Source organism: Polyodon spathula, chromosome 18, assembly GCF_017654505.1.
Source record: "Polyodon spathula isolate WHYD16114869_AA chromosome 18, ASM1765450v1, whole genome shotgun sequence".
NCBI classification, from domain to species: Eukaryota; Metazoa; Chordata; class Actinopteri; order Acipenseriformes; family Polyodontidae; genus Polyodon; species Polyodon spathula.
The window spans coordinates 31280827-31297541 of NC_054551.1; the positions used below are offsets into that span (position 1 = coordinate 31280827).

At 36.0% G+C, this 16715-nt stretch overlaps 1 protein-coding gene across 8 annotated transcripts in view; it reads left to right on the forward strand.

The window, feature by feature from the left end:
- The window catches only part of LOC121330587 (ecotropic viral integration site 5 protein homolog), a 54068-nt gene extending 43704 nt beyond the window's left edge, over window positions 1-10364 (forward strand). For 7 of the 8 annotated variants that reach the window (XM_041277207.1, XM_041277206.1, XM_041277209.1 and 4 more), the window contains 2 exons: window positions 2933-3028; window positions 9256-10364. In XM_041277207.1, coding sequence (XP_041133141.1) covers window positions 2933-3028; window positions 9256-9597 — 438 coding nt within the window. In that variant the 3' untranslated portion in view covers window positions 9598-10364. Of the gene's footprint in view, window positions 1-2932; window positions 3029-8596; window positions 8607-9255 lie in introns of all 8 variants that reach the window. The other variant, XM_041277213.1, reaches the window with a different exon arrangement.
- Window positions 10365-16715: the final 6351 nt, after the last annotated feature.

A 16715-nucleotide genomic window follows, 5' to 3' on the forward strand; every position in this document is an offset into this window, starting at 1 on the left:
CAGTGGTTTCGTGCTGTGGATTAATGCCCACTGGGAAATGTGCTGAGATTGCAGTAACCCGCTTCTGTCTCGCCTAGCCGCCCACGAAACAAGCTGTGTGCGCACCCCATGTCTCTTACAGACTGCTGCAGTAAAGGGGCTGCCCCATATTGTTTTTCATAGCAAATTATAGTCAATGACAGAAAAAAGCTACAATTGAGAGCCAAGTATAGATTTACTGGAAACATACTGGGCCAAAGGGGTAGTTGACTTAACAGACAGCGACAACTGAGAAGCCTGGTTTGCAGAGGTCACTGTACAGCCACATTAGATTGAACAATAACTGATTTTACCCCAGTGTACCCCTAGTTGTTTGTAGAAATCCCCTCTTCAGATCCCTCCTGTACTTCTCTCTCTCTATCGATCTATAATATTGAACCCTCAGGTCTGGGATATACTATGTTTTGTATAAATAGTAAAATGGTAAATGTCACCTTTCCAATTAAGAAACCTTAAGAAATAATTACAAATAACCCCATGTACATTTTAAAATACACAATCCACTGTATGTTAAGTGCCAGAGATAGATGGCTGGTAATGCATTCTACACAATCAGACTGGTTACCAGATAAGATATGTTATCCAAACATCGACTATATCCTAATATTGTAAATGTTCTTACTGCAGAACATTATTCAGATCTTTTAAGGGTTGTTTGCGTACCAAGGATATGAAACTCAAACCTCTAGGAATGGTCCTATTTGAATGGTTTTGAACAACTGTACTGTATTTAGATTTTCTGTTTTAGATCAGTTGGATAGAATAGGCCCTATTATGAAGCATAGCAGATCTTCTGAGAGTAATAAAGCAATTGGAACGGAATGGAACTGGTAAGAAACGATGTAATTGCTGGAAAGAGCCATTCAAGTGGTGTTCCTGGTAAAAAAAAAAAAAAAAAAAAACTTTCATTTTACACATTATATTGTATTCCTCTGGAATATTGGCATTTTATCTATGTTGTGTGTTGTGTTTTATTTATTTATTTATTTATTTATTTTTGTAGAATTGAAAACCTAAAACCATTCCTGTGAGACTTGGCTTGTATTGTTTTAAGTTCTAATTGTGTCAATACAATAAAAGAGAATTCACAGTTGTAACAAATAGTATTGTGGCGGCCACCATTCTACAACAACATACACAGACAAACTAGGAAGTCATTACTTACAGACGTTTGACATCTCTTCTCCACATTTTGGCACCTGCTTATTCATACAACTGAACGTAGGAAGCCTGTTAACTGCCTTTTTGTTATCAGATGCATGAGGGAAAACCACAAAAAAAAAAAAAAGCATATTCTTGGAAGAATGTATTGGTTAAGATCCATGCAGATGCCGTATTCTTGTAGCATATCAGGAACAAACACATGAGGACAGCTTAACCATAGCTGTCAGTTAAAGCAGTGGCACCCTGTTTTATGTTCAAGACCCTGGGAGTCTTTCCATCGCTCACCTTTGACCTCACTGTTTATTTGAATGCTAAAAACAAAAGAAAACAACCCAGCAAACATTTAGCTTTCCCAGGTTGATTGATTTATTTATTTATTTATTTATTTATTTATTTATTTGGGGGGGGGGGGGGGTCTTTACGTTCTACTGTTACGCTGAACATCTGACATCAAGTACGAGTATCAGATGGTAAGTTTTAGTACTATCCTAAAAAACAAAATTAATTTATTATGAAAGGTACCACTCGTGTTCACACAAGTGTTGTGTTTTTTTTTTTGTTTGTTTGTTTTGTTTTTTTTGTTGGTATTATTCTTTGTTAAGTAGTAGTTATTTTTGTTGATGCAGTTTATTGGTGTCAACTATCAATACCTCTTGATCCTGTTTGGCTGAGTTGAGTAGATAGTGTTGGTTTTGGCACCGTCACACCCAAATGTATCATATCAAAATGTAACTTCAATAACACGGCCACCTCAGATACATTTAGGTGGGTAACAAATTGACTGTGGAAGTCGATCAATATTGTGGTGTTGTAACTAATCTTGGTGAATTTATATTTGTATGGGTCTAAATGATCTTGCAGAACACATAGACAAATTAAATTCGTGTACTTTTCCATTTTGACTGATTTTAGTATCGGGGTTCTCAGGAATTTTTTACAGCCGGGTGGCAGAACATTATAGCCGGGAGCACTTTTATCGGAAAAATAAACTTGCCTAATATAATATATAATACGACAAATAATTTGAATATTGTGTTGTCTTTCGCTGACTATATCTGGTTGCTCTTTATGTTCCATATTTTCTTTTTCATTACTGTTTTTTTATTATGGTAAATTACAGTGCTTATTAATCCACGTCTATTTTTGTTTTTCGCTGTTCCACATTTTTTGTATGAAACTATTTTAACCTATTTTTTTTTTTTTAAACACAACAGTAGGCCTATTCACACGTTTGGTTGGCATCATAACCGTTGCATGAAACCAGAGTGTAATAATCCAGCACCTCTGCATTTAAGAATTTAATATCCCATCATGCCTTTCTTAAAGGCATACAGCCTCTACATGAACCCCTAATATCTCTCACAAGCACCTGGGTAGATATTACAACAGCCGCTGAAAAACAATTTGTCCGCATAAGTGTATTTTGTCTTAATGAGTGACACTTTTTTTTTATTTAGCCTTGTAAAAAAAAATACATGATTTTTTATATATATATATATATATATATATATATATATATATATATAGTGTGTGTGTTGAAAGTCACTTTTTAAACCATGTTTATGCAATAAAAGCATGTTAGATTAAAACTCGTATAAAAGAAACTTTTTCCAAAAAGGTAATTTTATGCCTGGTCAAGTGTATAGTAACTTATTTATATAAACAGATGTTTAGTTAATCTGAAATGTCTTTAGCACTAAACAATACTTTTACCTCCACTCTTTTACAGAAAGAAGAAGGGAAATTTCAAGGGCAGCTTGATAACTCCGGCTATAAACAGTATATCAGGGAACTGAAGGATAAGATAGATGAGCAGAAGGAGGAGGTGAGTGATAATACACCACACTCTGCTAGCTTGTATCTCATTTTTCCAGTAGCTTGAAAATTAACAAGATATTGTCTCAACGACTACAAAATAACCCAACAAGTCTGATGACCTCTCTGGTGTAGATATGTGCCCATTGCAAAATTCTGCAGAGTCTGAGGCGTCTTTGGTCTAAAGGATACTGGTCTTCTTTATCTTGTTTCCTTTCCTCCATGTTGCTGTTGTCTGTCTGTTATCCTGTGCTGCTTGACTCAACAACCACATTGTTGTGATTATATAGAGCTACACTGGCCCTCTCTAGTTGTCTGCATTGTTTATAATCCGCATGGGCTGCTTTGCATTTCCAACACCACTTCTTGAAAGTTATATGCACTTAAGCCTACAAAACGTCTGCCGCCCCAGAGATGAAGACAAAAATTGGAGCTTTCAATATCATGAAAATATAAATGGAATGACCTACATCCACTTTATATATGGTTGACTTGCTGAAATCCTGGAGGGCAGATTCTGCCCTCTAATAATTGGTTGAGCCTGAAGCGCCTTTAGTCTTATGCCAGATATTTTGACAAAGTGTCTTTGTCTTTGTAAATGTCTATTGTGGAAGATGATATGCCAACTTTTAAATCGGTTTAAAAAAAAATACAAAAAAGGATCCACCAAAAGCATGCTTGCTTATTGACAGTAGCAGGTGTCTCTGCAGTGTAGTGTTTAATATTATATAAGTAATATCAAAAGTGACTTTTACATTTTTGTAAAAACTTGCGATATTAAGGTGTATTTTGGGGCTGTGACTTAGACAAGTTGATGTTTGCGATATGTTTGTTGTCATCTATTGTATAGAACATGTTTCAAAGAAAATGTGTGCGTCTGCTGTTGTTTTTTGTTACTCAGAAGTCAGATTTTCCTTTTTCAGGTTTTTTTTTTATTTTGACTCCACCTGCTTACTTCAGAAAGTGTTAACTACGCCCGTCAGTAGTATCCTTCCTGACTAAAGGGCGTGTAAATGTGCCAGCACACCCTGTGAGCTTTATTCTTTAAACATATCACTTCACACCTAAAATTATAGATTTTTTTGTGTGTTATTATGCCTTGCTCAAGCAAAGTTGGTTACATTTTAGTTATTAAATGTTGTTTCCTTGATACCAAGGAATAGCCATTTATAACATACAATAACATTGCTGTTGTCGTTTGATTAAGTAATTATAAGGTTTCTTATAAATGCCGCAGTTGCATCTTTTTTTCCCCGTATTGCTAATGCCTACTGTTTTATTATTTTTACAGCAACATTCTTTAAAACACATTTGTTTCTGCAAAGTGGGGCCTCAAATGAATTAATAATATGGTTGCGCAAGATAAATAATAACTTTTAATTAACTGCTATTAGTTTACATGTTTTATAGCATTAGGAGTATTCAAGTTATTCAGTCGAGTAAATGCCTGTTCTCTCGATATTCGGTAGAAGTCCTTGTGTACATAGACACATTAATCAAGCAAACTGAAATTGTTAGTATTAGGCTGGTCCATCAGGCACCACTTTGCTGTTGGGACAGTAGTTTGCTGGCCAAGAATTAAGAGCCCCTGCCCAAATGAGATACTGTCACCTTTGTAACCCTTAGCTTGATACATTTAGATTTAGATAGGTGTAAATAACTGGCTGGGTCCGCTGATCTGGAACAGCTTGTGTGCAGTTGCTTTTTTAAGTGAACTTGCATGTAGTTGTTTTCTTTCTACTTTTGAAAGATCACCGTTTTATTATCAAACTTGGCACTGGAGTGAATGCTTACTAAATCTACACAGGAGCCTTTTAGCTGCACTCTGCGCCTTGCAGGATTCTAGATTTTCATTTGTTTTGCAGTCATTTATATTGAAGGGCTGTTTCCCTGTGGTGCCTCTCTGGTTGTTCACCAGTTAATCTGTTGTCTAAAGTCTAAAGCCCTGCAGCGGCTTTAGCTATATTGATATACGCCTTTGTTATCGGTGGGACAATCTGAGTTTACTTCTCCAACTGTTGGTGGAAACTCTGAGAAACAAACTTGCACATTCTTCTTCCTGAAGATAGGGATGCTCTCTACATGTAACGCTGACCACAACCGCCCAACACCCTTCCTACACATGGATTGAGGCTGAAGCAGAAGCTTACTACACTATACACTCAACTGATTTCAGTACACTTTAAAAATACATACGAATACGTAAAACTTCTGCATCTGTGTATAAATAAAAATGTATCTGTTAACCTTATGGTAAAAACAACCTAATTTTACTCCATGGTGTGTTCATATGCTAAAGGAAATACTTATTTAACCAGATTTTTTACTTCTTTATCCTGAAAACTAACCCTTTGGGGTTAACAGTACTGCACAGAAAGTGTCTTTTAAAGAGAAAACTTTCAACCTAACTGGTACAAACCAAAACAAAACAATCAAATTAAATCAGCAGTCCATGACGAGCCGTTTTGTGGCATTCACTGAGCCCAGTACATTAACGTTTAAAGAAACCTTGAAAGCAAACATTTCCAAGCTGAGAAACAGAGGGCTGAGGGTTGCAGAAGCAGGATGAAGTGTCAGAATCGGTGACCTCCTGAAGCGGATCCCTGAGCGTTCCCTCAACTGAGGAGCATGCTGTCCCTATTCAGGTCTCTTGTGATCAGTATTCTAAAACTTTACCTCAACGTTAACATTTGTTTGTTTGATTGTGTGCTATTATAGTTACAGAACTGCAGCGTGCAGTTTACTGCTTACCACCCAGTATAGTCCATCTGCATTTACATCCTGCTGGATGGTGAAAAGCTAAAATGTTCTACCTAGATTACAGGGGTGTGGTATAAGAGATTGCTACATCTCACCCTTTAAGCAACCTCCCCGGCGCCACAATTACAATGACATCTTCTCAAAGATGCCACAGGTGCCAGCTTACAAACATGTCAGAGCAGGTTTTTGATTTATTTATACAGGAACAAACTGGTTTCACCCTACTGGGATCCAAAAAATGAATTGCTGTTCCAACAATATTACTAATATTACTAATCTGTTATATATTGTATTTTTAGTAAAACTGTAAAAAAAAAATTAAGATGTACAAACCTTTCCAGGCAAGAACATCAATTTTGTGCACTATAAAAATGCTGAACAGTGTATTGTTTTGTTGTACTGTAGAAGCCATGTTTTTATATTTTTTATATATAAAAATCTTGAAATTATTACTGATTTAAAAAAAAAAAAAAGCAGTAAAGTTTGCCGTATATCTACACATCAGATGCAACCCACATATGAATTAAAACACTTTCCCAGGTCAGACGGTCAGATTTGCACAAAAAAATAAGTGTCTTGTGGTTAAATTGCACTGCAGTAAATCATGCATTGTGTTTTTCAAAATCCCCTATCTTGAAAATGCATTTGGGCAAAGGAGAGACGATCAGATTTGCATCCCCTGCAAGCAGAGCTTTGCATGGGTTTGCCAGGCTGCTGAAAGCACTATCAGATTGTCAGTACGTGTCAGAGATCCCGAGTCACCTCGCTGCCTGAGTCTGATTTAAGTGGTTGTGGTCGGCCTAAGGAACCTGTGATGTGATAAGATAGTACATGCAGAGGTCATGTGGTTTACAAACACCGTACTTGAATTTTAGCAGGATCAAGTTTGAGCAAAGACAGAACTTCACAGCTAAGAATTCAGTGTAAACACTTATCGACTGTGGCATATTTGCAGTATACCACTTGATTAGACTGTCTCAGGAAGTTAGCGTGTACTATTTGCATCACTTTCGTAGTATACATGTTCATATTGTAGAAGAGATGTAGCCCAAGGCTGCTCACTCATGAGAGATAATGCCCTTTGTTGCATTCTGTATACATTTTCAGTCAACAATTGAAAAAGTGTTTCCCTTGGGTGAGGTTAGACACATTACTGTGATGGTTTAGTTATGCACCTGTTGTTGCAGTCGGTGGCTGTATGCATGTACCAGCAGTAGTGTAGCTTAGCGTATACACTCATTTATTAAGAGCGTTTTTTCTGTAGGGGAAACCAGTTTTGAAATATTTATCACTACCACATGCTTTTAATTCACACGTATGTAGTCATGCTTAGAGTTGTGAAGATGCCTCTGTGAAACCAGCGTGAAATTCTTTATTTAAAAGTGTGTTTTAAAATGATTTTTTTTTTTTTTTTTTTTTTTTTTAAAAGCTGCTGTCACGTGGTTTGTATGTGGTAATTATATTAGTCATGCAAAGACACACAACGTAGCAAAAAAAAAAAAAAAAAAAAGAACTAGATTGAAACCCTTTAAGATGCTGATTGATCTACACTCAGCAGAGCTTGTCTGCAGTCTTGGTTTATTTCTGATGCTCTGTGGTTCAGTCTAGCTGTACGTAGTTCCAAGTCAAGATATGCTAATGGTTATCACTGCAGCTATTTGTTTCTATTTCAATCACGTATTTTCTAAAGGTCTTGAAAGTTAGTCAGCCACAGAACTAAGCATAAAACCAAACCAGACTGCATTTAAGGTGGAGAAGGCTTGACCTATGGGTGATGTAGCTTATCTTTTGGTTTCTTATTCTGATTCACTGGAAGCCTTGTTTTTTACAAACATCACCAGTTCTGAATTTTGTTACGTTCACAGCATCTTTGACTTCAGTAAAAATTAAACAGATTTATTGCATGCACACAAAAACTGTTTTCAATTTGTTTTCAAATAGCATACATTCTGTTTCTATTTTTTTTTTTTTTTTTTTTGTAAATTCAACCACAATTTAATCATATTTAATCAACTATACTGGCTTCTCAACAGCTGCATAAAAAGATTAGAGTGGACATGTTTTATGTGTATGAATCTCGAGGTATTGCTAATAACTTAGTGTGCACAAATTGGTCTGAGCATCCCAACCAAGCCTTAAAGAAAATTCAAATACTACTACTAAATGAGATGACCCTGCTTGGATCTTTTCTTAAAAGTATATGTTGCTGCTGGTTTTAAAGCAGTAGATAGAGGATTTGGGCACTGAAACTCATTTCATCCTTTTTGGAATACTGCAATTGCTCACTTTAACTGCTTCCTCTTCCTTCGGTCTCCCACAGTCAGTTCCTAAACCTGCAACATTTTCGATGCTATCGTTTTATCTGACTGAGGGCAACATCAGGCTTGGAAGTTTTAAAGTATATTCAAAGCTAATTCTGTGGTTTCTTCTAATGTTCCCAGGAAAGTGTAGCTCAGTTGATGCACTTAAAACCGTACTGCTCACCCCCCCTCTTTTTTCCCCCCCAGAAATAAGTTGTTTTATGTATGATTTAGTTACACCTGGGTATTATCTCTGTTTTTGGTTACTAGTCATTACCCTGCTCTACACAATTACTTTTAACAGCACTAAGCATGTACCTGGACAATGCTGGGAAGTCTCACTACAACTAAAGTCATTTTTATTTCTTCCCATGGGTTTATAGGCAATAGCTTGACCTGAACTTCAATGGTAGCTCATGTAAAAATGTTTTTGCTGTATGTGATGTGGTTTGTGGTGGTTTCTCTAAATTGCTCTCTCTTCACTGCCTTTTTCCCACATGCTTGGCTTAATGAGGTAGTCCGTAGCAGGTAAGAGTGACTGCCTGCAGTGCATCAGCATCAGACATTGCTGCAGTCTGTACTGTATATGAACTGCTGTGAGTGGAACGTCACCTAGGTTTAGAATTCTACTTCTCATTTTTAAACTGCACACCTTGCTGCTGTCGTCTTGCATCTATCTATCTATCTATCTATCTATATATATATATATATATATATATATATATATATATATATATATATATATCTATATATCTATATATCTATATATATATATATATATATATATATATATATATATATATATATATATATATATATATATATATATATATATATATATATATTTTATACACTTTATTTTTATTTCTTACTTTATTTCTTATTGCATCGCATTTTCTTGCATTTGTTTTCCAGTTTTAACCCTTTCATGCACGTGTCCGCATATAAGGCTAAAAAGAAAGTTCAACTTAAACAGCTGTGTGTGTGGAAGGGTTAAGGCCTGCTGCCACTTTTATTGCAGTGCTGGTTTGGACACCTGCTTGATCTCAAATTTATTCTTTATCATATAATGTTTTCTTTCACAGCATAATCTTGAATAAAGTTGAGTTCTCAGTTAAGATCAAGTAACATGAATTAACAAAGCCTGTTCCTTTTTTTTTTTTTTTTTTTTGTACAGATCCAGTTCCTGAAAAAACAGAGGGGCTTGTCAGGCCGACCCACTTCTGAAGGGATACACATAGTGAACCACTACATTGGAGATGAGGAGTCCTTCCATTTCTCAGATGAAGACCCAATGTCCAATTCCATGAGCGAGGATCCGATCTGCAGCGCTCCTCGTCCGTTTTTACACCACCATAAAACCCCAAAGGTGCTGTTGCATGCTAGAATAGAGGACAGTGACAGTGACACTGACAATCTGGATGAGGGTGGTGATGGGCCTCTGTACCAGCCTGCCCAGACCAGCAGCCAAAACGAAATCTGTCAGAAGAACATGGAATCCTATTCCACTACTGTTTGAGCTGAGAGGTTTTCAGTTCACCCTTGGGATTTAAACATTTGGTCTGCCATAACTCTTTCTTCCTTATGTCAGATACAAGCAACTAGGAAGAAGGTTGGAGTCAGTCATCTGAAGTAGATAGAGGAAGGGATTATATGTCTTACTGTTGCCAATGCGCATATCGTTCCCATGCAGTAGACTGAAAATGGGTGGATGAACAAGGGAAATGAGACACTAGCAGTATTACATAATGTGCTTTTTCTCTTCGTCATGCTCGTAAATTTAACATGCCTGGTTTCAAGTCACTGGAAGAGATACTGTACCAGGACCGGCTGGATCAATGAATTGGGAGACCTTCTGAGATAAATGTTGTGCAATATTGTGTTTTATGCTTGACGGAACAAATTTGACATGTTTTATTTTTTAAACTCTTCTTTTCTCTTTCCATTTCTTTGGATACATTTTGTGAGTGAGTGATCAGGACCTTGAGGTATCTGATGAGCAAGCTGCCATTTGAATCCCAGGATAATAAAATAATTTATTGAATTGGAATCACAAATGTATTTTAATGGACAACTCTGTGTGTAGTATTAATGTGAACCAAAATAGGCCACAGCACAGAGATTTCAACTTGGTCTCTTTTTTTTTTTTTTTTAATTATTATTGTCACAGTAATAAGATATTCTAAGTGAGAAATGGATGTACAATAGGCTTTTTAAAATGTTTGTTTTTTATGTGTGTTTTGATGTGTTGATAGCAAATATGGTCACGTAGTGTTTGTAACTAGTGTTTATCACAAATACACATATAAATATATATATATATATATAATATATATATATATATATATATATATATATCACAAAGAGAGTCATAAAGAAATTGGTATTTCTTTATCTGTACATCTGTGCATTGACTTGAAGATATGCCTTTTTATTGATATAGCACGAATGCTGCTGTTGCAGTTTTGCATCAATTCTATCAGTGCGCAATTAGTGTTGCAAGATATTCCTAAAGTAACACTGTGAGATGGAAAGACGGTATCTGCTCATTGTATGTTAACACATGCTTGCCAGTTAACACTAGCGATTTAACACCACAATATACATTTACGAAAAGAACACTATTCTATCAAATTCTTAACTTGAGTGTATATATATATATGTATATGTATATGTGTATATATATATATATATATATATATATATATATATATATATATATATATATGTATATATATAATTGATCACAATTAAAAGTTTATTGATTTAATTAACGTCTTACTGTCTTGTTTATTTTTCTCATTTAGAAGACTTCATATAAAAATGGAAATACAAATTAGTTATGCACACCATCAACTGCTGTCTTGAAAAAAGACCTAGGCTTGCAAAGCTACTTTAATTAGTTTGTTCTTTTGTTTGTCTTACTTCCCATGGAAATGTATTCAGCCACCACAAGATGCAAGTCTTGAAGAGAAAAAAATATCTGTCAGTCAAGATAATATGTTTGCACCAGTTATTTTAGTAAAACATTAACAAATAATTGTGGTATTTTTTTGCATGTGTTGTGCCCAAAATGCAAACAACTACTTTCACATTTGTTATGTCATCTAATGTCTAAAAAAAAAAAAAAGTCTCTGTCTGACCTGGGATTTGAAGCTCAGGTTATTCTGACTAACCATCAACAGATTCATCAATACCGTTGATGGCATTGTGCTGGTTGGCTGTTACTGTAATGCTTCTGGTTGCTAGGCAGCTGCTAATCCTATGAGCTACAATCTGTTTAAAATGGTCATGGCTCTTAAAGTATAGTACCTTCCAGAATTTTAGCAAAGGCTGTTTGATATGAGGGAAACTGAAAAGGAAACTTGAAAGTCTTGAAATTAGTAGGTGGTTTTGAAAAAGGTTTCAGAATTTGAAAGCATACTTTCAATGACCTTGTGCCAACCTTTTGGATGATTTGTTTAAAGTAACTGGAAGTTGATCCAACTTAATCTTTATTGGTATGTATATAGCAGTTGTAGTCAATCACGGAGTTCTACTATGTGCATCTAAAAGTACCAATCATATCAACTTTCTCTGTTAGGTAACCTTATTCCTGGTGCCAAGAATGAGTCATTTGTATAACTCAACTGTTCATGCAACTTTTAGATTTAGTTAACCAATGAAGTTATGATTATACAATATTGAAAGTGTAAATTTAGTTTAAGTTTTACTTTTCATCTTTCTTAATCACCATTTTGCCCATCAGCCATCCATTACAACAATAACAAGTAAATGATCGCAAAACCTTTTTTTGTAGAAACTCAAATGGAACTAAACTAAAACCCAATTGTAAAGCAGCTTTACTTCAAGTTTCAAAATGAGTCAAATTTACTGTTAAAATCCCTTGGGAGCGGCCACCTGTTCGAAGGAGATAATAACAATAATAATAATAATAATACATTCTAATAATTTCAGGCTCCTTTGCACAGGAACCAAGACGCTAGCGCTCACTGTGATCACACAGATTGAGAAAAGATTCATACACAATTAGCTTTGCCGCTGTAACTTTTTATCAGAGCAAGCATTGCTGGAAATGGTGTACTATTGCAAGGCAACTTTTAACACTAGCTTGCGGTCAATATATGCGTACTCCCCTCACTATATCACTCGATATATCACTATATTAAAACAAGTATTGACAGTCTAAAAAGTGAAACAGGAAATGGTCATAGAACAGACTAAACACTACTATGACTCAGCCAAAGGAATGAGACCTCAAAAGATGGCTTCTTAATGAATACTGTTTTACTCAGTATTGAGACAACTCTATATGACAGTTTGTGTAATTGAGTTTCTTGAAAAGGCTTAAATAAGAGAAACAAATCAAAACATGTCTAAATACGGTGCTACACTGCTGTTGTGTGACATTTGTCATCTTTCCACTTACAACCCGTGGGTTATAGTGTACTTGTATATAGTTCTATGTGCAGATGCTCACGTTATAACCATGTGTTGCCCTTATAAACACACATTGAGAGATCAGAGATTGCTAAATCAGAACAAAATAATAATACAGTCCTGGTCTCCCGCTATCGGCTCTTACAAGGATCTCCGATTTACATTAGATTACTGTGGATCGCACATATTGGGAACGCGACCTTTAGACGCAGCTGGCTGAACCATTTGATTTAATTGTAGAAAATGTGCAGCTCTTATCGTTGTCCATAAGGAATGTGTCTCTCTTGTACAGGGGTATCGGCGCTCTGCTTTAGTACGAGAGGTCCCGGGTTTGTGCCTCGTTTTATGGGCCCCTCTTGGCATATTCAGTTCCTTCCATTTTTTTTTTTTTTTTTTGGGGGGGGGGGTGGGGGTGGGGGCAGGCTGTGTTTTAAGACAACCTAAAAACTAAATGGAAACCCGGTTTAAGAAAGCTGTTTGGTATTAGTAAGTCGCACAATGGGAACTCAGGTGCAAACATACTGCCTCTGGCATTTTAATATGAATTAGTTTATTTGCATTTAGAACTGTAATTTCTCACTCTAAAAGAGAACTACATGGAAACACACACACAACCCGAAATATACTACCAAAATAGTGAGAAAAAGGCGAGATTCATTACTGGTTCCTTCACATGCTTTTGTTGGTATTGTATGAAAATACCGGGTCAACGTTGGTATTCTGTTTGTTTGTTTGTTTTTTAAACATCTTCCTCGCAATGACACTGTACTTGTTTTTCTCGTACTTCCTAGGTGCTGCTTTGTCAGACATTTACTTGAACATTGTGATCTGCGTCACGTTTATGCCGCAGCACACCTGGAAAAGCAGCACATGACTTGATCACAGGTCAAGTCCTGGGATCAGGCAGTCCCTGCGCCTCCAATGCAGTACTGCATAAAACAGACCTGCTGTTCCGATGCATAGTCACACAATACTTATTCATGTTGGAGATATTGTGTGTGTGTGTGTGTATATATATATATATATATATATATATATATATATATATATATATATATATATATATATATAATAAGTAGTACCAGTACCAATATACAAAACAAAACATAAGTATCAAAACAATATTCAAAAAAATTGAAAATTGTCTCTAAATCTTGGATTCCTCAAAATAGCCACCCTTTGCCTTAATAACAGCCTCACAAACACAAAGCATTCGGTTAACAAGTTTCAGCAGGAAATCACCCGACATGTCTTCCCAGCTCTTCTGCAGCAATTCCCAGAGATGTAGGACACTTGTAGGTAGCTTTGCTTTGACTCTTCTGTCCAGTTCATCCCATCAAGTTCTATGGGATTGAGGTCTAGAGACTGGGCAGGCCAGGTCATTAGATTGAGTTGTCCTTCACTTTCCTTCTTCGCCAGGTAGTTCTTCCACAACTTTGAGGTGTGTTTCGGGTCATTATCTTGCTGAAGAATGAAGGACTAGCCGTAATCCTGATGGAATGGCTTGCCTCTAATGTATGCTATGATAACCATGCTGGTTGAGCTTGCCATGGACTTGGTAAAGATCACCAACTCTGTCACCAGCAAAGCAACCCCAGACCATGACACTGCCTCCTCCATGCTTGACAGTGGGAACCGCACATGCAGAACTCATGCACTCACCCTCTCTGCATTTTACAAATACTCGGCGGCTGGACCCAAATATTTCAAATTTTTACTCATCGGTCCATAAGACCGACTTCCACTCCTCAAAGTCCAGTATCTGTGTTTTTTGGCCCAGGCAAGTCTCTTCCTCTTATTCTGCACTCTTAGCAATGGTTTCTTTGCAGCAATTCTTCCAGTTAGGCCAGCTTCACGCAATCTCCTCTGAACAGTTGATGTTGAAACAACTGTACTTCTAGTAGCATTTAGCTGAGCTTGTATTTCAGGGGCAGTTAATTGTAGGTTTCGCAGACTTGTGACTTGAATGAACTTGTTCTCTGATTCTAAGGTCATCCTTGGCCTGCCTGACCTTGTTCCGTCCTCATGAGTGCCAGTTTCTTCTTCACAGCAGTTACAGACACTTGCAAAGTTCTTGAGATTTGTCTTAAAGATTGAACTTCATTTCTTAAAGTAATTACAGACTGTGTCTTTGCTTAACTGAGTGTATTTTGCCATTTTCTGCTCCTTTTCATTCAGGAATAACAAACTTGTGCCTATGCTACCTATATTTGTTGTAATCATGGACCCTCACCTGTTAACAATAATTGGTGACAAAAGGTTAATTAGGTAACATGCTAGTTAACTCAGAGAACATCTAACAAAGACACTTTTATACTTAGGCCAGTGTTCTAACACCGTGTTATACACATTTCAGACTTTTAACTGACTTGGGCTTCAGACTGAAATCCCCTTGCTTTGGGTGACCGTTTCATTGAAATTGACAAGATTTACATTTTCATTTAAAAATTACATTTTAGAATGCAATTCACTTATGATTATCAGCTTATATAAGTACACGTATCATATAATGAAATATTAAGTGTTTATAGACAAGGTTATACACTTAAAAGCATAGATAATCATGAAAACCCTGGTTTCAAGCAGGTGTACTCATACTTTTGACTGATAGTGTGTGTGTGTGTGTGTATGTGTATGTGTATGTATATATATATATATATATATATATATATATATATATATATATATATATATATATATTAGCTCAAAGAGCCAGCTGCCCAACGTTTCGATATGTTGTACATATCTTTCTCAAGGGAGCCATCTGAGGCCCTGGACTGCATTTATCAAAGCGTCCTGGCTTATAACAGACAAACAAACCACCTAATAAAAAAGGAAGCTGAACCCAACAGTAATGTTATGTGTCGCTTTACAACCAAATCTGAAAGGGTTCTATGGCTATCTATCTCTTCCCGACTTCCTCGAAACTGATCACAAAATCAAGTTTACAAAGGAACCAAAAATACATAAAAGACTACCATAGTATACTGTAAATGAAAAGAGGAACTACATGTATGAGTTTGTATGTACAGCTGTAGTGTGCGGCGAACTGAAGTTAGATTTTCACGCGTCAAGAGCTCCAAGCACAGTTCTTTCATTTAGTGCGTGTGCATGTGTAAGAGAATACTGAAAAACAAGTTAAGAAACCTCAAATAAACCTATGCATTCCTATAAATAAACAAACCTGTTAGTTGATAAGTCAATACGTATTTTACAGCAATGCCACATTTAAATGAGGGGGTAGACAGACAGACTACTGTCTTCATTAATTTTGGTATAAAATCTGTTATGACAGTATTGCAGTCTGTAGTGTGGGTTGATGTATTATTAAGCATAACTTTGGAGTTGCTATTTTAATGCCAGTAAATACTGGAAGTGGGTTCCCCCGCCCATATGCGAATCCAAATTTAAGAATTACCTACACTCAAACGGAAATGAGCAAAGCTCCAGTTCAGTTATGTTCGGTTCAGGACTTTGGATGTTGTCCAGCAGCACAGAGCGAGCGAGCAGAACGTAGAGGGCGCTGCACTAAACCAGGGTCTTTCTCTGCGGCTGCAGTGAGTTTTTCTTTATTTTATTTTTTTTGTTTAAAATAAATAAGTACAAAAAATGTAACCCAAGTTAAGATTTAGGTCTGTACACTACTATTACTGATATAATATATATATAATATATATATATTATTATACTATAGATATATATATATATATATATATATATATATATATATACCAGTCTAATTCGAACGAAAAAAAGAAATACATAGAACGGTTTGATAAGACAAAAAATGATTAAAAACACTAATTATTGTGTTTAAGCGAAAGAACGGTGTATATGTTTTTAAATCTGTGAGCAGTAAATCTTTTTATAGCGCTCTTTTATAGATAATATAGGAGAATTGTCTTTACAAATCAATTTAATTCTGGACATATTAGTCGTTTTTGACATATATTGACAAATCGTGAGAAGTCTACATGTTGCGACCCAACAAATGTAATGACAACGAAATAGAACTCTGATAATTCTAAGAAAACTATCGTTTATGTCTTGCGTGCATTCACTGATGAAATCCATTACAGAAGTTGTCTCTAACGTTCAGGAAGTTGTCTTGTGGTTTGGGGGCTGGACCATTAGAGCTGAAATTGAAATATAATTTTCAGAACTAGCCTGTTTAGAACACTACACTTATGTCGTTGA